General features: G+C 38.7%; 1 protein-coding gene across 16 annotated transcripts in view; it reads left to right on the forward strand.

The window, feature by feature from the left end:
* CDC14B (cell division cycle 14B) overlaps positions 1-19,311 on the forward strand; it is a 63,995-nt gene that overhangs the window by 3,003 nt on the left and 41,681 nt on the right. For 14 of the 16 annotated variants that reach the window (XR_016441251.1, XR_016441252.1, XR_016441248.1 and 11 more), the window contains exons 2-4: positions 8,794-8,887; positions 10,066-10,141; positions 12,707-12,799. Coding sequence is in view for 11 of the 16 variants with exons in the window: in XM_090038585.1 (XP_089894711.1) it covers positions 8,794-8,887; positions 10,066-10,141; positions 12,707-12,799 (263 nt within the window). In the remaining 5 variants the exon portion in view is untranslated. Of the gene's footprint in view, positions 1-7,827; positions 8,212-8,793; positions 8,888-10,065; positions 10,142-12,706; positions 12,800-19,311 lie in introns of those variants that run through there. The other 2 variants (XM_090038584.1, XM_090038590.1) reach the window with 2 other exon arrangements.

The following is a 19,311-nucleotide window of genomic DNA, read 5'->3' on the forward strand; positions in this document are numbered from 1 at the left end:
TAGTCCAGAAACCATGAACTAAATGCAGATAAACTGTAAAAAGAAATGTTCACAGTTGCATTTAATTCTAAAACTTTAACTGAAGTCTTGAAATGACAACCCTGCCATTTCATACTGCAGCACATTGCACAATTATTCTTTCTTTTCACTAAAGATAGATAAGCCGTAAAGCCTGACTTGTCAAAACAGTTGTGCTAGCACAGTCCCATTTACTAAAGCATACATCTGTTTACCAAATCAGTGTCAAAATGATCATGAACACTGTATAGTCCCCTCATTTTTCTTTTTTTTTTTCTCTTAATGCAGTGAATCTGAATATCTTTAAAGCTTTTTAAGTCATGGGTATACCAAATCATGGTGGTCAGATGTCACATGCATGGATTAGAAATTCTGTTATGCATGATACCTTGTGAATTTAACACAACAGGCAACCCTGCTTAATGCTGTTCCACTTAGCGCTATTTCTCTATAATGCTTACTTGAAATTGATACCTGATTTCACTTAGCGCTCAGTGAGTTTCATTATAACACTCGCAGTCACCATCTTGAGTCATTAAAAACAATTGCAGTCACCATCTTGGGTTGTCAAATCTTGAGTTTTGTTTAACGCTCCATTTTTCAGGAACCAATTAAGAGTGCTAAGCGGGGGTTGCCTATATAAGCTATATAAACTGTACTGCTACAGTTACTACTGTATTTCCTAACAATTAATAGCTGCAGTATATCAGAATCCTCTTCCATAATGACCTTTTAAAAAATGCTTATTTCTTGTATTTTTCTCTAAATATTTTTTGTTGCAATCCTATGTTTTCTGAGACATTTTACTTTGAAGACTTCCTAATACAAGAAAAGGCACTATATACCACTACAAGTTTTCCCATATGCTGGTAATAGGCATATAATACAGGTGCAGAATAACAGTGGTACAAGGAGACCACAAAGCAGTTTTTTTCCCTATTGTCCCTCTTGTTTTTTGCATCGTTGTAACCAGTTGCTATGGTCATCGACCTCTCAATTTAATAAACTGGTGGTAGGTAATAAGAGCTGAAGATTGTTGCATTGGCTACCCATAATGTCTTGGGCCAGGTCTAAAAATGATTTGGGTGCCTAAAGTGGGATTCAGATGCTTAAGTCTAAAAGTGAAAGCTGCTTAGCCATGGTCGGGTGCTTAAACTCCATAGTGCACTTCTATCTGAAGGTTCCCAGGCACCTTAATAAGTTCTGCTGCTTTTCATGCCCAAAGACAATTTTGTGCCTAAACTTGTTGGGATACATACACTAGATGTAAGTCTTTCTAAGGCTACCTGTGGGCTTGATTTGATAGGCGTTCTCAGGGTATGTGTAATACAGGATTGGGTTTCAGAAAAAAAAAAACCAACAAACCAAAACCTGGAGACTCCTGCTTTCTTTTAAAAGACTGGTGGAAGCAGCAGTATTCACTTAAAGTGTTGAAAATGGTTCAGGCTGCTCGTGCCACCTGTGGGGTGTCCAACCCAGCACTCTGAGGAGTACCCTAACCACCAGGTTAGGCAATTTTCCACGGGCATATTCTTCATCCTTTTGTCAACCTGTTCTACTGTACAGAAAAAACATTGAAAAGATTCATTGGGCCACAGAGAAAAAACATCCACGATCTAAAGCAGGTTTGGCAGCCTGTGGTGGCCTGCAGATCCTTCCAGCAGAGCAGGAGCTTTGGGGTGTTTGGCAGCAGAGGGCTTCAACTGTGCTGCACTGCAGCTTGGTGTCAGGGAAAAGCAGCAGCGGCTGCCAGGTTCTGTCACAAGCCTGCCTTGGACCTGAGCTGGGCCATTCTGGCCTGATGGCAGAAAGTACTAATGGTTACTTGAGTGCATTTGTCTGGGAGGAGTGAGACTTCAATTCCGGTCCCTCTTTTCAGGAGTGTTTCTGTATTTTGCATTTCACAGTAATTGCTAAAAAACTGTAGTAATTCAGAATTTGGAATGCCATTTTAGGGACCTGGAGCCCCCAAATTGGGGTTGCAGTACTCAGCATAGCAACACTCAAGTATTTATTTATTTATAAATAAATAAATTTATGGATCTAGTCTGTAGTCTGGCAGTACTTTGTTGGCATTATATGTGTTGGCACTTTACTTTTTTCCTTAGTGTCTCATTGTTTGAAGGATCCCACACTTTCCTGCATCTTGGTTACATTCAGATATGCTGCATAAGATGAGTTGCTTTATTTTGCATCTATCCCAAACACAGTGTTTATTTTATGAGGCTCTTTAATTGACGAAAAATATTTTTGAGTAGGCTCTCTCCTTGTTGAATAAAGCTTAACTTTTTAAATCTTCAAATGATTGCATTTTGTATCTAGTACTACAAGAGACTGTTTTCACTATATGACTAACTTACGTTATGAATTAAATCTTTTTCTTGTTTCTTTTTTTCAGTCAAGGCCAAAAATGACAATTAATTATGAAAACTTTGCTATTAAGAGTAGTTAGGGAATTGATTGTTTTAAAGAAAAGAATTCTTTAAACACTTGTATTAAGTTGGATTTCTAATATTTCTATTTTTCTTTCATGGATGATGCTTGGCTGAATCTGAATTTAATTTGTTGAGGTTGAATTCATTTCTTCTCTTTATTAGAAGCATATACTTGTTCTATCTAAGCAGTACAATTTTATATAAGCTGAAAAATAAAGGTTTCATTTTTGAAACTAAGAAGTTTTATGATTTCTTTTCCTTGAATATTTGTTCATTTCCGTTATGTAATTTTACATGAGAAATAAGATTTCTAAAGTATGTTGTAGAAAAAAATACTAGCTCTCTGTGTATACCTTTTCATCCCACCCTTTTAATTCTAGATTTTTTTTAAAAACATGGCTATTTTGGCAGTAATTGCAGTTCTTTCAGTTTTAATACTCTGGAGTCTTTATTTAGGTTTGTGCTGAAAGGGAATATACTTTGTCTTGGAGATTAATTGTTACACAAAAATACTACCGGTTTTGCAATATGCACGTGCATGCTCTTATGACTCTTTTCACCTAAGATATTACCTAGAATTTTTGTGATATATGCTGGTTTAATATCTTCATTCTTGCTGTTCACTGAAACAATTTAATTCACTAGTTTTTCTTTGGAACTGTTGTTTTGCTACTCCTAAAGCTTGTGTGTTATAGAGAATGCAATTTTCCATGATTTTCTGGAACAATTAGAACATTTCTATTGGGTTTTAGTGTCTTTCATAATTATACTGATTGTAAACTCTTGTCGGGTCTTTGCTGTAAAATTTTCTCATTAAAGAAGCTGTATTTAATTTTTTTATCTGACAACATTTTCTTGTGACTCTGAAAATCATCTTTTGTTTGAAAAAGTGGTTAAGACTTGTATTGTGTAATACAGTGCTGAAAGTGAGGCAACTTGTGTAATATAAACCTGTACACTTGATGGAAGAGCAGTAAAGGATAAGGGCTATGAGTAGAATAACATAATTGATCAAGTGTATAATCTTGGAAACATTTTTAATTGTCTCTTTTTTATTTTCCAACACCACCTTAAGGTTTTAAAATATTTTTATTTTTTAATCTGAATCATTATGCTTTTGTTCAGAAGCCACGTTGATACCAGGTTTTTGTCACAGTTACCTGTTTTATTATTTTTTGCTCTGACTTATGCTGTAATGAGAATAAGGTATACAAGATGATGGATAGAGGAAACTTACATTCTTCATAGTTATTTCCATAATGCTACCCATCTATAGAAACAGGAAATGCTTCCTTCTCTGACTCTTTCTACTCTACAATAAGGTGTGTTAATTGCAGCATATGTAGACATAACTGAGCTATGTATGGTACCAGTGAGCTCAGGTCCTATGAAACCTTGGTCTCAGAAGTTTCAACATGGCAAAGCTGGGGCTCAAGACTTCCGGGCTCTGAGAACTTATTCAAAAGAGAGCAAGTCCCTGCTGTTGCATCTTATGGTTGGTACCTGGCTTGCTAGATGAAAGCTAGCTCATGTATGTGCAAGGTGTGGTAATCACACCTCTGATTGTGAAGTAAACAAAGCCTGGGAGACGAGTGGCTGTACTTTTTTCCAGCTGTCTGGCATAAGTTAATTTGTCAGCTTTCATTTCAGTTGAAATAATTATTTCCAAATGTGGGATTTTAACATAAGAAAATACTGTGGTGCTTTTTTTAAAGAGACACTACTTTTTATATCAATAAATAAAGAACTGCTCGGTCACTTGAGTAGTCCCAGAGTCCACAGTATTTGATTGCAGCATCAGGGCCTAAAGCACAGTTCTTATACTATAGCAGTATTATATAATATTGCTTTCTGAAACCATACTAATCCTTGGCTACTGCAAAGCTGAGATGGAAATGTTTTTGAGGAAAAGTGAATACAGTAGCTGCAGTGAGTAGTTTGTCCTTTTGCTGACAGCACAGTAAGCTAGAAGTATGACTAAGCAAAGGTAAACAAACTAATTCTGTTCTAAAGCACTAGTATTTTTTTTCACGTCCCATTAGGGAATGCCTTCAAAAGACAGAGCATGCTATTTTCAGTTTTATTGCAGAACAGTTGTTGTGCGCGTGCTTAAATTGACAGTTTCTCTCCGTGATGGCACTTATGCACAGTTCTTATTTTATGGCTGCTGTGTAAACTGAAAACCTTTACACTTGAACTTCTCTCTAAAATCATTCTCATGTTTTGAGGATAGGAACAGTTGTGATCAAAAAAATGAGACATCTTGGAAAAGTGCTAAGAGCAGTTCTCACATAGTCCTTGTATCCTGCACACCCAAACCCTGGACCCTAACTTTCACTTATTTAATGTGATGTGAAACAGTATTTAGATTTGAAGGTTGACAATGTACATGTATTATTGAATTGTTGGTACTGTGCACTGTTGTTAACTCACTATTTATTTATATATTGATGCATTTATATTTTTTGAAACCTACAAATTCGTATAATAAGCAAACTGAGTATACTTTTTCTTGAGGGGAAATAGCCAGGCCAACAAAATACTATCAGTTTTTATAGGTTGTCAAAAACTTTCTTCTATGCTTTGGAAGGTGAGAGGATAGCACTTGTAACTCCTCAAATTACAGATTTTACAGCCTGTCTTCTTAGACCTGTTTGCAGCATGCAGTCTTAGTCTATAATGACTTCTAAAAAATGCTGAAGACAAACTTTTTACATACATCTTACTTCATGAAGAAAGCATGTCTTCCCTTACGTAGGGCCCTAAAACAGACATTTGGCAAAGGTTGTGAAAGATGCTTCTAAAATGCTGGTATAATGTTATCAACATTTCAGTGATTTATATTTGTTTGAAAAATTGTTTTTCACTTCTAAAAAAATGCTCGGGTGGTTGTGTTATACATGTACACTTATTTTAAGTGTCTTGTCTCAAAATGCCAAGCATCCAAGTCACCAATAGCTGGATTTTCAAAGAGGGTGGAGGGAACTAAGCACACAATGCCCATTGATTCTTTCAGCCGAATTTTGGTATGTAAATCCCTCAGGCTGTCTTAAAATCCCAGTCTTTTGAAGATCCAAGCCATAGACAGCTATTTTTTAAATTTATTACCAAAAATCCTCTTTTGCTTGAACAAACCCTACGTTGTGTTTGTAGGGGTAAGGAAGATTAGAAAATTAAGCTATCCTCCCTGCATCAGTAAATTTGGGGCAAAGACTATAAAGTGGAGGAACAGTTGATATCTCTCAAAAAAATGTTTGCTTTTACATTTTTTGCATAGACAATGTGTGTTTAATATTGAAGTAATGTCACTTTTCATTTTAATTTTGCAAAAAGTAAAAAAAAAAAAAATCCTTCAGGTTAAAATTGTTCAGTACATCATAGCATTTTGTAGGACTCCTTTTTCTTTTTTATCTCTTTCTAAAAAGTGCTACTGCAAAGCCTTATGCTTATGACTACTGAATTAGATTGTGTGGTAATGCAGTCTTCAGCCAAGGTGCCTCAGGCACCCTGGAGAGATCCTTTAAAGGGAGGCTTCAGGAGATAAGCTGGTAAGGGAGGGTTCAGTCCCTGTTTGGCTGTTCCCTTGCCCCAACTGCCTGGCCCCTCTGGAAGGGCAAGCTCTGTAATAAATATGCTTTTTTTTTTTTTTTTTTTTTTTTTTTTTTTAAAAAGAACTCCATTCACAGAAGTTATAAAGGGGTGCCTTGAGTTTTAAAATGGTTGAGAACTACTGGTCTAATGTCTAGCTGCCATGCATTAGACATTCAGAGTTTACTTCCATGATGATTATAGCATCTGTCTAAAAAAGAAACTCGTGTGAGACATGTTGCCATTTTGCCTTTGTTTAAATGTATTTAAAAAAAACACAGGCATCCTTTCTTTAGGAATCTACTTTGCATATACTCTTTCAGTGGCAGCAGCATTTACCATTCCATTCTCTTGCCTTCAAACGGGGACTCAGTTGTGAGTGAAACCCCAATTATGATCCACAAGCTGAACTATTGGGCCAATTTCCAGAGTCTGTCCATCCTTCCACTTCTGCTGAGCAGCTCAGTATCTCCCTCCCTCGCCCTGTCTCTACTCCAGTGATTCTCACCTAGGGGGTGAAAAGGGATGGATTCTCACCCAAGGGGCTGGGGAAACCGGGGATGGCCACCAGATCCTTTGAAGGGTGGTGTGAGGGGATGAGGAAATAAGCAGGTATGAGCAGTCTTGGGCTGGTCTGGATGATCTCCCCCGTCTCCACTGTCTGGCCCCTCTGCCAGGAGGTAAACTGCAATGGAGATGGGGGAGATCATCTTTTTTTTTTTTTACCTAAACTTGCCTAGAATTTTTATGAAATATGCTAGCTTAATATTTTTAATTCCTGTTGTTTACTGAAACAGTTTGTTATTCCAGAGGTTCCCAAACTTTTTCTTATGGTGTACCCCCTTCCAGATTTACAAGCTGCTCACAGATCCCAACTAGCATACATTTTATACTTTAACCCCTCAAATGCCAGTTGTTATACTGAAAATTAAATCTGCCATTACATGATTCCTCCTGCGTACCTCCCAGAGATGTCTTGTGTGGCCCCAGGGGTACGCATCCCACGGTATGAGAGCCCCTGCATCATCCTGTTTCTGGAGTTGCTGTTCTGCTACAGCTTGTATTATGGAGAAAAGCTAATTTTCTATACTTCTCCAGAATACTTAGGCAGGTGAGTCTCAGTGCTGCAGAGAAAACTTAATTTTCCATAATTTTCTGGAGGACATGCTGTAGAGAAAACTAATTTTCTGGAATATTTAAGCACATGTCACTGAGTCTCAACGTCGTGGAGAAATCCTAATTTTCCATAACTTTCTGGCTTATATAAGCACATATTGTTGAGTCTCTGTTACCCGGCATTGTGGAGAAAACCTAATTTTCTGGCACACATAAGCACATCATTGAGTCTCAGTGTTATGGAGCAAACTTAATTTTCCATCGTTTTGTGGAGTACTTAAGCACGTTATTGAGTCTTGGTGTTATGGGGGACCTAATTTTCCATAACTTTCTGGCATACGCAAGTGCATGTTATCGAGTCTTAGTGTTGTGGAGAAAAATTATGGGGAATTAGGTTCCTGGAATAGTTGAGCACACGTTTATTGAGTCTTGGCGTTGTGGAGAAAACCTAATTTTCTGGAATATTTAAGTGCTTGTCATTGAGTCTTGGCCTTGCGGCCAAAGCCTAATTTCCCATCGTTTTCTGGCAAACGTAAGCACACGTCATTGAGTCTCGGTATTATGGAGCAACCGTAGTTGTGCATCACTTTGTGTTGTACTTCAGCACACGTGTCTTGAGTCCGGGTGTTGTGGCGCAAACCTCACTTGTCCTCCTGTGGGCGGGCGGGCGTGGAGCGCGCGGCGGGCGGGCCGCGGGGGAGGCGGCTGGTGCCGGCTCTGCACAAGTTTCCTCCCGGGCGCCGCTGTCGGAGGGACTGGGAGCGGTCTCCGCGTTGGGCTCGGGCCCGCCTCGTCCCAGCAGTGCGGGGAAAGGGCACCTCGCGTCCGGTCGGGAGTCGGGGGAGGCCGTCGGCCCGGCCTGTGCCGCCCTCTCCCCTGAGGCGCCGCTCGAGGCAGGGCCCGGCCACTCCCGCCAGCCGCTGCTGCGCCGAGAGGGGAGCGGGCCGGGGGGAAGCGCCGCCCTCCTGTGGCCGGTGGGATCCGGGGTCCGGCAGATGCGCGGGGAGCATGAGCGGCGGCAAGGCGGCGAGGGCCGCCGCGGAGCTTCTCCGAGGTGAGGGGGGCTCGGGGCCGGGCAGGGGTGAGGTCCGACCCGCCCCTCCCCTCCGTGTTGCCAGATGAAGGGGCCCCCGGACCCGTCCTGGGAGCTGCTCGGGCTCGTGCCCCGCCCCTCGGTGCCCGGGTGCTTGCACACTGAGGCAGGACCTGTTTGGCCAGTGGCTCTTCAGGTCCAAGGTCTTTTGGGGGGGGGAGGGTTGTTGGTTTCTGAGGTGGTCCGTGGCATGCCGGGTTGCTCTGCGGCTTCCGAAAGCAGTCCCAGGTTTCTACCTCTTGGTGTAGGGGCACCTCAACCACAAAGCCTCCAGGGGGCAGAGGCGGCTGGCTCTCCCCTGAGCAGCTTGGCTGGCCAAGTCTGGGGAAAGCCCTTTGAATCCAAGCCTGCATGGTTTCCTTGGCCTCTGAAAAAATGTGAGCTAAGCTGGGGACCACAAAAGGACGTTTTTGTACGCCCCGCTCTAAAAGTTACTCATGTTCAAAGCAACACGTCTTCGTTTCTTTGTCTTCCTTTTCTTTTTTTTGTAGAGAAAGCTGTGACGTTGAGAGTAGTATTAGTTTAAAATCTCTTGCGTTTCAGATCGCCTTTATTTTGCAATTCTCTGCCAAAAACCAAAGAGTGGTGCTGCAAACACACACCATTTCTGCATAGATGACGAACTTGTATACGAGAAGTAAGTATAGTCTTCTTCTTCCTGCCTTCTACGGAATATGCCATGCCTTCATCAGGAGAACCCCAATGAGCAAGGGTTTAGGAGTTTTAATTGACTGTACAGAGCTCCCCCTTTCAAAGCTAGTGCATTACACTCACCTAATTTTACTTGGAATAGGAGCAGGTTATTTCTGAGGAGGGTCTTCTGGCTCTCTACCCATTTCTTTGCTAAAAAATTCCTAACATTTTCTGATTTTAATTATAGAGTGCCTTCCTGTTGGAAGATGATACAGGAACATGTTTTATTATAAAACACAATCCCTTGAATATTGAGCTAGAGCAGGGGTCAGCAACCTCCAGCACCATGCCAAGCATGGCGCACAAGGCCATTTTGCTTGGCCCACCACCGCCAGCCCAGGATCTAAGCAGCTGCTGCCAGCCTCAGCACTCCGGCCAAAAAATGTTGCCTACCCCTGAGCTGCAGGGATGTACTTAGTGGGCCAAAATATCTAGGAAAGAATATTTCAACTTCCTAGAACAGTAGTTCAAAAATTAACAAAGGTGACTTCTCTCTTTAAAAGTTGGAGGTCAAAAAGTATTACACATTGAATTGCAGATGAGATGATGAAAGTCATTTATGCTGTACCTGGATGGTAATGAATAAGCATGTCCTTAGTTAAAACTTTCTGTTTAGCTTCTACCAGTTGTACTATATGCTGTCAGGTTTGTACATGTAACAGAGGCTCTAGATGCTTTGATTTGTTTTGAGCACTTTGGAGATTAGTTCTGTAGAACTTTTTAAATGCCCGTTTGATAGTTTTCTGGTAGCAGAAACATTTCAGAATATATTCATGACCTTGTTTTAAAGACCTGCTTTTGTGTTGTCATTAAAATCAGGAGTTCCCGATGTGATGCCCAAAAATACTATTTTACTGTAAACTTCCAAACCTTGAAAATGTCCTTATTTTATCAATTTTTTAGCTCTTGTGTGTAGAAAAACCAAAAAGAATAAAGACTATAAAATTGTGTTTTCTCCAGTGAATTAGCGCATACTCTCACTGTACTCAAGAAAGGCATTTCAGTGTTTTTATACGTATTTGTACTTAATAATAATCTTCATTTGATGAATATGGGTTTTTAAATGCATTTCTATACTGCATATACAAGCAAAATCTTTTCTTTTTTTTCTTCCCCAACAAGCTTTTATGCAGATTTTGGACCACTCAATCTGGCTATGGTTTACAGATATTGTTGCAAGCTAAATAAGAAATTAAAGGTAAAAAAAACCTTTTCCTTTCTTTTTTTTTTTTTTTTTTAGTTTTCATTTTAGTTGTACTAAATAGAAATCAGCGTGTGTGGTCATCTCTGTAAATTACTCAGAAAAGATATATATTTATTTGAAGTGCATGATGGATATTTAGGTTCTTGGTGAGATTTGTCATATAGATTAATATAGTGTACAATTCTGTTCTAGGAGTTTGGATAGTGGAAGTGAGGGGAAGAGAACTGTTTGCTTGGAAGACAATATACTATCAAAACAGTTAACTTTTAAATATTGGTACTGCTGGGATTCTAGTAAGAAACTTTCTTGTGGTTAATGCCTTTCAGGAGAGAGACTTTTCTGGAATTTGGCCTTCTTGGCAATCTTTCATTTTCTAGTGAACTTCAGGGTACATACAGTGAAACACACACTTCTATTTAGGCAAAAGGCAGGACAGGGTAGCACCTTAGACTGAACCAGTGAGGTTCAGTCTCTGGCGCTACGCTATCCTGACTTCTGCTTGGCTTGAGACTAAGGCAACTGATCTCTTCTTTCTTCTTCTGTTCAGTTTTTGTACATTGTTTTCTGTTTGTGTGTGTAGATTTTGACACCATCTCCTGTAGTAAGCTGTCTTTTGCTCTTTAAAATGTATATTTTAGGCCCTGGTCCTGAAAGGGAAATGAGTACTTTTAATTCTAGGAGATGAGGTTATTTGTTTTCTCACAGGCAGTCAGTCCTCAGTACTTTTCAGGATTAAAAGTACCTAGTTCTAAATGGATTAGCAACTAGTTGCTGTGCCAGTATCTCCATAAATCAAAACAACTAAGTTAAAAATGACCTATATCAATTTAAAAGGTAGTTGAATTTGGTCAAATTTTAACAGGGGTTGATGTACAAAATTTGTTAGCCAAATTAAAGAGTTTGTTAAAATCCTTACTTGTAATTATTGCTTGCCTGTTCATAGCAATTGAATTATGAAAAGTTAGGAAGTAGGTAACACAGTAGTAGCAAGATGCAGAGATTTCTCTGTTTAAAAGAAAGTTACGTGCCAGCTGGACTCGGGTTACCTGCTTTGGATACATTTGTAATGCTTGTGGCACAATGAACAGATTTGATCATGTATGAAAATGTATACTTATTTTGCTTGCAGATCACTTTACAGAAGTCTGTGTTCAGGAAAAAAATGTGAATAAATTGTATTCGAGAGGTTGGCAGCCTTAAAGGAACAGTAGGCCAAATAAAGCAGCTAGGGCTGAAGGTACAGTGAAACACATCAGGCTGCAACCAGGTTGCCCTTGCTGTCACTTCTGCAGCTGCTCCAAGCTGCCTGCTGCTGCCTAGTTTTGTGCTGAGGGCTGCTCTCTAGTGCTTTCCCTTCACTGCTGATTCCCATAGTCACCAACTGCCGCCAGGGTTGAATTCAGCAGAGAGAGAAGCAGCAACTGCTGTAAGAAGACAAGAGAGAGACAGAGAGGAAAAGGGAGACCTGGGGCAGCAGCAGATGATATTGCAGCAAAACAGTTCAGGGGTAGAAGAATGCAGGGAGCAGACCCATCTTAATTCCTCTGGGACCTTGGCAGCTAGGTAAAAGAAGATGGGGAGTACAGTTGGGATACAGTTAACTGCAAGCTGGAGAAGGTGAGTGAGAGAAGGCCTTTACTTAAAGGTCATTTTCAGACCTCCCATTCATACGGTTAGTCTATGTTGCACTGAGGGTGGGAGCTGCCTGCTGCAGCTGTCAGCACCCTACACTCTGCCTTGTCCCCCAGGGAGCTGTACACAAACAGTAGAAGTAGTGGGGGAAATAGGGTTTGCAGAAGGATACAAATGAAGGAGCCATATCTGCTTGTGCCAGCTCAAACTTTCAACATCTGTCATAGCAACATAGCTCAGGTCAAAGAGTAAACTGCCAGGAGCTGCTTTGTAAGAAAATTATATTAACATTGTCTATTTCCAGGGCTCCTGAAAATGGGTTGACAACACAGGCCTCAAATAGAACATTTTAAAACAGGAAAACATTTGGCAGTGCACAGGGCTGGGGTTAGGAGATCAATTTTAACTACAGTGGAAACTATATTTATTTGAATAGTTGATTTAAATTTAAATTTCTGTTTTAAATTAAGTGCATCTTTCAAATGGTTAAATATGTTGTAACACTTAAAATGACTAAAGAAAATACCAAAAAAAATCTAACTGCCTTCTACTTATTCATCATAAAATCTTTCATATTGTTAGTGAAATATATAGGGTTCTTTTTAATATTCACTTAAGGCATAACATGGTGAGTGTAACTGGCTTATCAATATGGTAGATATTATATTGGTACTATGCTATACCTACAGATGTGATCCTACAAGAATACTGAGTACTACTTACGATTGCACATGAAATAGTGTACTTGGTTATGTCTTGGTCAGGAAAGGAATGATTGAAATGTAATTTTGAAAACCTCAGTTTTGAGGAGGCCATTTGTTTTGGCTGGTTTTTCTTTTTCATTCATTTTAAAAAATTGTATCAGGCCATGTAGATTTTAAATCCAGAGTGCCAAATTATAATACTGTTATTCATTTCTTGATACAGTCATTTACATTGATAAGGAAGAAAATAATTCATTATACTGGCTTTGATCAGAAAAAGCAAGCCAATGCTGCATTCCTCATAGGCTCTTACGCAGTAAGTATTTAACATTTTACTATAAAGTAACTTGTTTCTTGTTATTATTCTACATGCAATTCTTAAAGTACCGAGTGATACCTTCCCTCTTAGTGTGGTGGGAAAGGTTCTGAAGGTAAGAATATGGCTTCTTGCTATGGCTTTTCGCATGAAAATTATCTTAACTCTTTCCCATCAAATTGATTAGAGTGGGGGAAGGGTGTTTGCAGGCTTGACACCTATGCTTCATAACAATTTTTGAGGATTTTGCAAAAGCCTCTGTGTGCTCCAAAGTCACTTAAGGGTATTGTTTTTTTAAAAGTGCGTGTCTGTTTCATTTTCAAGATCTTTTTATAAATTTCATTTTTTTAAACATTGGTTAATTCTTGATCCTTGATCCCATTTCTTCTGTTTTCTAGTGGACAACTGTTATGTCTTTGTAAGAGACAATGTATTATTTCAGAGTTATATATTAGGGAATGTGTTCTTTTCCTGCTGGAATTTCTAGATAGAACTAAGAGCAACCAAGAAGACCATGTATGATGTGCTCAGAGTGGACAAGATGCTTTGGAGTATCAAGGGTGCTGGAGGATATGTTATCAGGTGTTTGACTGTGTAGGAGAAAACCTATAACTTTCTGGGTTTATATTGCCCTCTCCCAGAAAAAATGTAACGTTTAGTAAGAATTTCAACACTTACAGTGAAGGACTAATGCACAGTGCTTGAGGAGGTTGTGATGTACTGCAGACCAATAACTATGCCTTGATCTGTGTTTTATTTTCATTTTGTTTCTTGACTTTTGCATTTCTCTTTTATTACTGATTAAAACTAAGGAGTAGGGTGAGAAGCATGTGCTCTTCATCTTACTGGAGACTTGAGAGATCAGATTTCATGCAGCTGTGAGTCATTCTGTTTTTATTAGTTTGGGAGGATATGTAGTTCTTGCATTTCTGGGAGTCTCCTTGCTGCTGGTTTGCATTATGGAGTAAGTCCATTTCCTGCAGCCCGGGATCTCTCCTAATTGCCCATCCAGTTATATTAATAAAAGAAATTGACAGTGTCAGCTTTTCAGTAACTGAAGCATCAGAAGGGTTTATTAATGTTCTTGTCCCTGGCATTCTAAAACAGAATGGAAACATGCAGAATACCTTGCTTCAGCTTAATTGTTTGCAGTTAGGGTACTAACTGAATAACATCAGCCACAGATTAAGCAAAATGTAATCTTTAAAAGTAAGTTGATTACACTATGCCAAAAAGTAAAAGGAGAGTGCTTTCTGATGTGGTCTGTTTCTTTTCTTCTTTTGCAAGCTTTTGAACTGAGTGCATGTAATATTTGTTATGTGTAGCAGAGCTATAGTCTTGCATGGCAAAAAAAAAAAGCAGAAGTATTTAAAACTAGTGGCAACTTGATCTTAAAATTAAAGAATCATACTTCATAATTCATACAGTACCCATGGCATACAAAGGGTACAGTGGAGGAGCACGCTTACATAAATGTGCATAAAAATATTGGACTATGTTGTTATCCTTAATCGTGTATTAAGGTGAACTGAGAGTAGAAGTTTATGCCAGGCACTGAACAGAGTAGTAAACTGTTTCTGTCACAAAGAGCTTATTATCTAAATGGATAAGATGGGCACAAAGGGATGTAACACATGAATAAAGTTAATTGGAGGAAAATGTCACAATAGTTGCATGACTTTTTGAAATGGTATAGAAGAGGGAATGGGACGAGAGGGGCTGGTTTGGAGTGAAGTTGAAGTGAAGGTACTGAGAAGGGTGGAATGGTTGGTGCAAACAGTCAGCTAACACAGAGCAGAAAAGTAAGTTCAGTCATAACTGTACAGTGTTCTCTGCATGTCCACAAGTTCTGTTTTTTTGGCTGTTTCTGTACTTGTGGGGTAGAGTCTCTAGTCTAGGTGGTGCCTCTTAGCAATCTTTCTCCAATACCACATGGCAGAGGGAGGAGAGGCATCGCCTTGATCCTAGTGCCTTTCAAATGGGAGCAGGTCTTAATTGTACCGTTTTAGGTCCTGCAGAAGTGCTACTGGGTGGAGCCCATTTTTCTCCTCTACTGAATTGCAGTTTCTACTTTTATTCTATCAGCTGGATCTTTTCTCAGGTTAACATGGTGGGGCTGTGACTTCTGTCAGTTGAGTGGCTTATGTTCAGTTGGGAGAATGTGTTGGCCACATTTGTAGGCTGGGGAAGGGAAAAGTTTGCATGGAGAAGGATTGCGTGCAGAGGAGGTTAGTGAATTGAAGAGCCCTGTATAATTGCTGTAAGAGAAAAGAATGCAAACCAAGGTGTGTTTTCATTATTACACTATCTTGTCATTAAATAAGTGAGTTCCAAATACTCAAGTTTTAAAATCCTTTTAAATGCTTTACATGAAGAATGTAAAGAATGGTATTCCTGCCATCTCAAATTTCCTGCCAGGTCACAGGAGTGAAACAGTTATACTTAATCTCTCCTCTCAGATACCAGTAAATGTAGCAGCATAGGTTTGCTGGAGGGACATTGAGTCCCTTACAAGTAGGTTTTAAAAACTGTTGTGGTTATGACTTTTGAGAGCTGATGGGGAACATTTTTCATGGAATGGTCATATTTATTAGTCTTGTGAGTGTTGAGTGACTGCTTTTAAAGACTGGTCAAATTTGAAGTACAAGCCATATCTCTGCAGAAGATGCATTTAAAAATGAATTGAGGATTGGCATTGAGAGAGCAGTCAACACAGCTTGGTAGAATTTTTAATGCAATTAACTGGTACTTCTCTTAGGTTGAATGTCTAAAATTAAACACAAGTAAGCACTCGAGTACTATACCCTTAATACTAATTGGAAACTCTGTTGTTTAAAACCTGTTTCAACAAAAGGTGAAACTTGCCAATTTGCATCATGAGTAGTCATAAGCAGATGTGACAACACATCTGCTTAAGAGTCAGTGCATATGGTAGCAACATCTATCTTTTGGATTTTTTTCAGAAACGGGAAAAATCTCTTGAAACAATGCTGTTCTGCCTTTTTAAAGCAAGTATTAAAGTTCTAGTTAACTGGGGTGAGGTGAACAAACATGTACAAGCAAAACTGGGTTCCCATTCTTCACAGCTGGTGGTTTTTAAAATGCTTTTCCATCATTTAACTTGCCTTTCTTCTATCTTCAGTTAAGAGAGTTTCTGAATAAGCCTTCAAGGCTAAATGCTGTTTCTTCTGCTCCCTTATAGGTATGTGTTGACGTACCAAGTCTAGCTCAAGAACTGGGGCTCTTCATTGTAAAAACGTCTTAAACATGAAGAGCAAAGTTTTAATTTTTTTCCAACAAAATAAACGTATTTAACAATAAATGCCCCAATTTCATGATTTGGCACCTTAATTATTTTTATTGCTGGTTCTTCACTATACTTACTATACATAATGTCATAGTCTGTTAAATTTTCACTGAAGTTATCAAAGTGAATAGTAGGTATACATGTGTCTGACCATATCGGACTAGGGCATATCAAGCATGTTCAGTAGCACAGAAAGTATATTGCACTGAAACAAGAAGTCCTGAGGTTTAAAGTATTTGCTTTAATTTTCTTAAAGCTTTGCTCTTAATTGTTAAAACCAGATTTGGTTTTATCTGGAAGCCATCTATGCTCTTTTTGGCCTTACTCTAACAGCCAGCAGAGGTTCTTTGAGATGATCTCTACAATGGTTTCTTTTAATCCTCACCAGGACTTGTGTGTGGATGAAGAAAGCTGCCTCTTTACATTTTATTTTCATTGTATTAAGAAACAAATTTTACTTTTCATGCCCCACCTACCTTGGCTCCTATCCCTTTTACTGCATTGACTTAGTAACAGTGTTTCTTTTCTCAGGCCTGGCACTAATTATGTACTTGGAGGGCAACCCTCCAGGGGTACCGCCCCAAGAACTGCTGTAATTCAGGTCACCTTCTCCAGGACTCATCTCTGTACTTTGTCTATTTTCTCACCTTCTTTCTTCAGGGTAAGCAGTGTTTCCTTCACCCATTCTGATCCATAGTATTGTTTTTGCTTTCTTAATTTACTAGTGTCCACTTCCTAGGTGTGACATTATTTTGGGTAGAAGGGGAGAGAGCTGTAGGAAACAATAGCTCCACTCTGTGTAAAGTTTCTCTCTTAGTGTGGCAGAGAGATTTATCTCCGGCCAGGAGTGAGTATGGAAAGGAGTTGACTCTGTAGGGGAGGGGTGAGGTGTGGGTAGGGGGAGGTTGGGTGGAGAGAAAGGGGAAGTGGAGCAGAAATATAAAAACTCCTTTGCTTATTATTCATTTAAGTAAAAGCTGCCTGAACTAGTCTTTCTTCTCCAGAATTTGTCATTTATGATAGGCCTACAGTTATTATTATTATTATTTTTAAAGTTACCATGGTGGCAGTTTTTTCTCTGTCTTTACGAGGTGGTTCTTGTTAATGTACTTTCCAGACTGTCTCCTTGGTAGAAGCAATGTTGTTTTCTAGGATGCCTTTCTTTCTGCTGCCTTTCCCTTTTGACATTTCATAAGCTGGGGTATATCCCAGTATCTCTTCACTAATCTGTCCTCAGGTAATCGCTTTCTTAGGCTTACCTCTACATTTGTAAGGTTTTTTGAAGGTTTGTTTTTCCCCCTCCCTTTCTTTCAGAAAGAACTAGATGAGGTGCCAGAGATGGGAGGGTCACTGCTCTTGGACCTGTTTTGATTAATATTTTTGTGCACATGCATGTAATAAGAGACACTTAGCTATCACTGACCACCTGCATGTTTTATCCTAATGTAAGAGATTTAACTTTTATTCATAGGCTAGTTTTCAATGTATTTTTAATCTTTTTCCTACAATCTGAATATTTTCTTGTAAGAATAATATTAAAGTGAAAAACTATCAGTTAAATTTTAGTCAACTGAGAACTTAGGTTCTGTATTTGCAAACAGAAATTTTAATGCAATATAAATATTTAATGCTAATAATTTATGGATCAGTATCATAATATATTAGCTTTTACATTCAGAGTGGGGTTTGTTATTTATTGCAGTTTCCTGCTGTTAGAATGCTTATTTGGAGAAGTGATTTTTAACAAGTGACTCATAAAATATGTTTGCAGGCAGCTGAAATTAATCTCATTATTTTCTCTTTTTTTAACTTGTGGTTTATAAACTGTAAGATTATGTAGCAGCCTTTAACTAGATTTTATAACCCAGGATTTGGGGGTAGATGTTCAAACATTTCAAGACTTGTGTCTTTGGGATGCAAACAGTTTATTTTGCACAATTTTTAACTAGTTCGGAATGGGCTATTTACTGGTAAATAAGCTAATCTTCCTTGAAGCATAAATATGTATAGTGATATTACAGAACAAGGTAAAATCTGTTTCGATCATCACATGCATTAAATATTAAGGTGCCCTTTTCAGACAGCTTCCCTTTCTTCACTCTCAAAAACCTCCTTTTTGATAGTCATGTTGTTAATCAAGGAAAACTACATTTAATACTTGGGCTGTGGTTTGAAAGCACTATTGGTCCCAAGATAGTTACAGACTAACAAGTTCTAGTAAAAGAGTTGTTCTCTCCTTCATTCAGTGGTAGATTCTAAATTTTCCTACAAAGCTGGCTGGGGAGGAGACGGATCATATAGAACTATACTTTCTCCAATTTAATTCAATTTAGTACCAACAGGATTATGTAGAAAAGACTGCAAGATCCAGACTGGTGTTTGAGAACAGCTGTGGAAAAGCACATGTACTCGCAATAAACTCTTCTGTGTCTCCCTCTTTAATTTACATCCCATAGGGTTTTTTTAACTAGAAAATGATGCCCATATTGAAATAGGTGTTAGCAATAGCACACCAGTATCACCCTTGCTAATCACAAGGTTCTGACTTTTTTTTTTTTTTAGGCCAGAAGGATGTTTCTGATATTTACATATAAAGCCAAAATGGAATTTCAGATGATTACATTCAATGTTAGTGTTGATAATTCAATATAATGGCAAATACATAATTATTCTGGATTGAAAAGTGCTTTTTCTGGGTCCTAATGATTTCACTGACAGCTATTCTAAGCATATTTTTTAAAAACCCTTCTAAATATTTTTAATAAAACCAATCCCTGCTGGGTTTTGAAGTGGAAGTTTATTGTGTGCTCTTGAGCAGAGCAACAGATATGTCCATTGTGCAAGTAACTTTTTCTCTTTTAGTAGCCTTTTTTTCTTTTTTTTTTAAATAAGCAACTGGCTTTTGCCTGCTTGAAAAGGGGATCCCAGGGAAATTGTGCCGTTGTATGTGTACAGAATTATGTAAGGAATGTTTCCAAATTCATTTTTGTATGATTTCTTGTCCTTAAATACCTTGTTTCTAAAATTGCATTTGATGATGTTGTTACTTCAAATTCTCAGTAACCTCTTCTCTCCTTTTAAATATTTTGTATTGTTGTTGACATTAGTGAAAGTACAGATGTCACAAAAAGTAGCTATTTTTAAGAGTTAATGAAATCCTAGAACATATCTCGGGGTTTCACTGGTGAAAGCTAGTCTGTTCTAA

The sequence above is a fragment of the Crocodylus siamensis genome, chromosome 3 (genome assembly GCF_052110815.1).
Source record: "Crocodylus siamensis isolate JL-2025a chromosome 3, ASM5211081v1, whole genome shotgun sequence".
In the NCBI taxonomy this organism is placed as follows: Eukaryota; Metazoa; Chordata; order Crocodylia; family Crocodylidae; genus Crocodylus; species Crocodylus siamensis.